Source organism: Orycteropus afer, unplaced genomic scaffold (genome assembly GCF_000298275.1).
Source record: "Orycteropus afer afer isolate SDZICR_OR568_19922 unplaced genomic scaffold, OryAfe1.0 scaffold00112, whole genome shotgun sequence".
In the NCBI taxonomy this organism is placed as follows: domain Eukaryota; kingdom Metazoa; phylum Chordata; class Mammalia; order Tubulidentata; family Orycteropodidae; genus Orycteropus; species Orycteropus afer.
The window spans coordinates 6,835,660-6,837,565 of record NW_006921699.1 but is presented as its reverse complement, the minus strand read 5'-3'; the positions used below and the strand labels follow the sequence as shown (position 1 = coordinate 6,837,565).

Genomic DNA, 1,906 nt, shown 5'->3' with positions numbered 1-1,906 from the left:
TTCCTCTTGTAGGGTTAGAGGAGGTCAGAACATGTGGCCTCCATGCCATTTTTGCACTGCTGTAGCCCCTTCACAAACTACCAGGAAGGCACTCCCCTGACATTGGGTTAGGCAGCACCCCTCCTGATACCAACTGTTGGTTTCACATCAACCCACCATACATTGATTACTTACTGGCTTCCTTCTGCTTCCTTCTGAACAGAAGCTGATATCATGTTCTTCTGGCTCTTACTGAGGATACCTTGCTAGTTAGTTTTGTTTTAATTCTGCAAATAGGCTTTGGTCTTGCTATCTAGTTGCTCTGTTTTTAAAAGGGGATTCAAAGAGACTAAAACACTATGTCACTGCTCCTGCTGCTCCTGCTATATTCCAAATTTTGAGAGCATATTTTTAAGGTCCTTAGAATTTTTCTACAGAAAATTTTCTTGGAACAAAATACCTTAAACATCTCACAACATTTTCAAAGATAAAAAAGATGAAACAGAAGAAAATGGATCCATCTTGTCTGCTTACCTCAAGAAGTCTGAACAAGCGGAATCTTATTTCATAATCGGTCCACAAGACTACGAAAAAGGCATTCAGTGAGATGGTGCTGATCATAATCATCTTAAAGAGAGAACCTGCCAGGAATCTCTGCACAAAAGCCTGAAACTCAGTATCTTTCCTCCTGTCAAAAATTTGAATAAGAGGTATGGTTACCTTCAACAAAGCTAGATGTACATACAATACACACATTTTTATAGGGGATGAAGTTTGCTTTCCCCCTTCTGTGAATATAAATATGCAAGTACTTTCAAATAGCAAGAAAATGCTGACAGACCACTGAAATATGATGATCATCTGTGATGTGTCCCCACTCAGTTACTCAGTTCCCACCTCCTGAACCTTGCAAAAGGAATGGTTACCACTCATTTCCAAGGGAGAAAAAGAAAACTTCATTTTCACTTACTCATTCAACACATTTTTCTTAAGTGACTACTATGTGCCAGGCGATGAAAGGCACTGGGGATACAATGTTAGCAAAACTAAATATTGTCAGTCTAGTGGGAAATGCTAATAATAATAAAATAATCACCCATATAAGCCCTTAAAAACTCAGAGGTTTAAAACAAAAAAAACTGAATACCCTAAGAGAAAATGGGCAAACATACCAGCAACTCATTCATGAAAGAAATACAAATGGCCAATAAACTTAATAAGAAATGTTCAGTAGCACTACTAATCAAGGAGCTACAAATTAAAGAAAACACTTATTTTTGCTTAAAAAGTTAGCTAAGACTTACACAAGATAATAGTTAATGCTGCTAAGAGTGTAGTGTGATAGGGCATTCTCATAAACTGCCAGGAAAAGGTGAAAGACACAAACTTTCTGAAAAACCCCAAAATTGTTCAGATCCTCTGACCAGTAATTTCCTAAGAATCTATCTCAAGAGAATCAAAATTCTCTCAAGAGAATGCAGAATACAATCCAAAATGCAGACAGTGATGTTAGCCCAAGATGTTATCACAGCATTATTCAAAGCAGAGAAAATTTGAAAACAATTTAAAAGACTAATGAAAAGAACTGCTTACATAAATTATGGCATAGCTAGATCATGGAATAGTATACAAATATTAAAATATGTCTATATGTGTTTAATTATTTAGAAAAATGCTTAATGTATTGTTAAGCAAAATGTAAAACCTGTAAAATAAGATACAAAAAGTCTCTACCCAAAATGACATCAACTGTGTAAAAATGGATAGGAAAGGGGAGGGAAACTCAACAGGAAATAAGCCAAATGCTGGTGTCTCCATGTGGGTGGTGAAGTTATTTGTTGTTGTTGTTGTTATTTGCCATCGAGTCGGCCCCGACTCATAGCAACCCCTCCTTGGGTTTCCAAGGCAGTATCACTACGGAAGTAGG

General features: G+C 36.9%; 1 protein-coding gene across 1 annotated transcript in view; it reads right to left on the bottom strand.

The window, feature by feature from the left end:
- CATSPER3 (cation channel sperm associated 3) overlaps window positions 1-1,906 on the bottom strand; it is a 94,965-nt gene that overhangs the window by 62,810 nt on the left and 30,249 nt on the right. Inside the window, exon 2 of the mRNA XM_007943803.1 lies at window positions 514-667. Within this exon, the coding sequence (XP_007941994.1) occupies window positions 514-667 (154 nt within the window). The remainder of the gene's footprint in view (window positions 1-513; window positions 668-1,906) is intronic.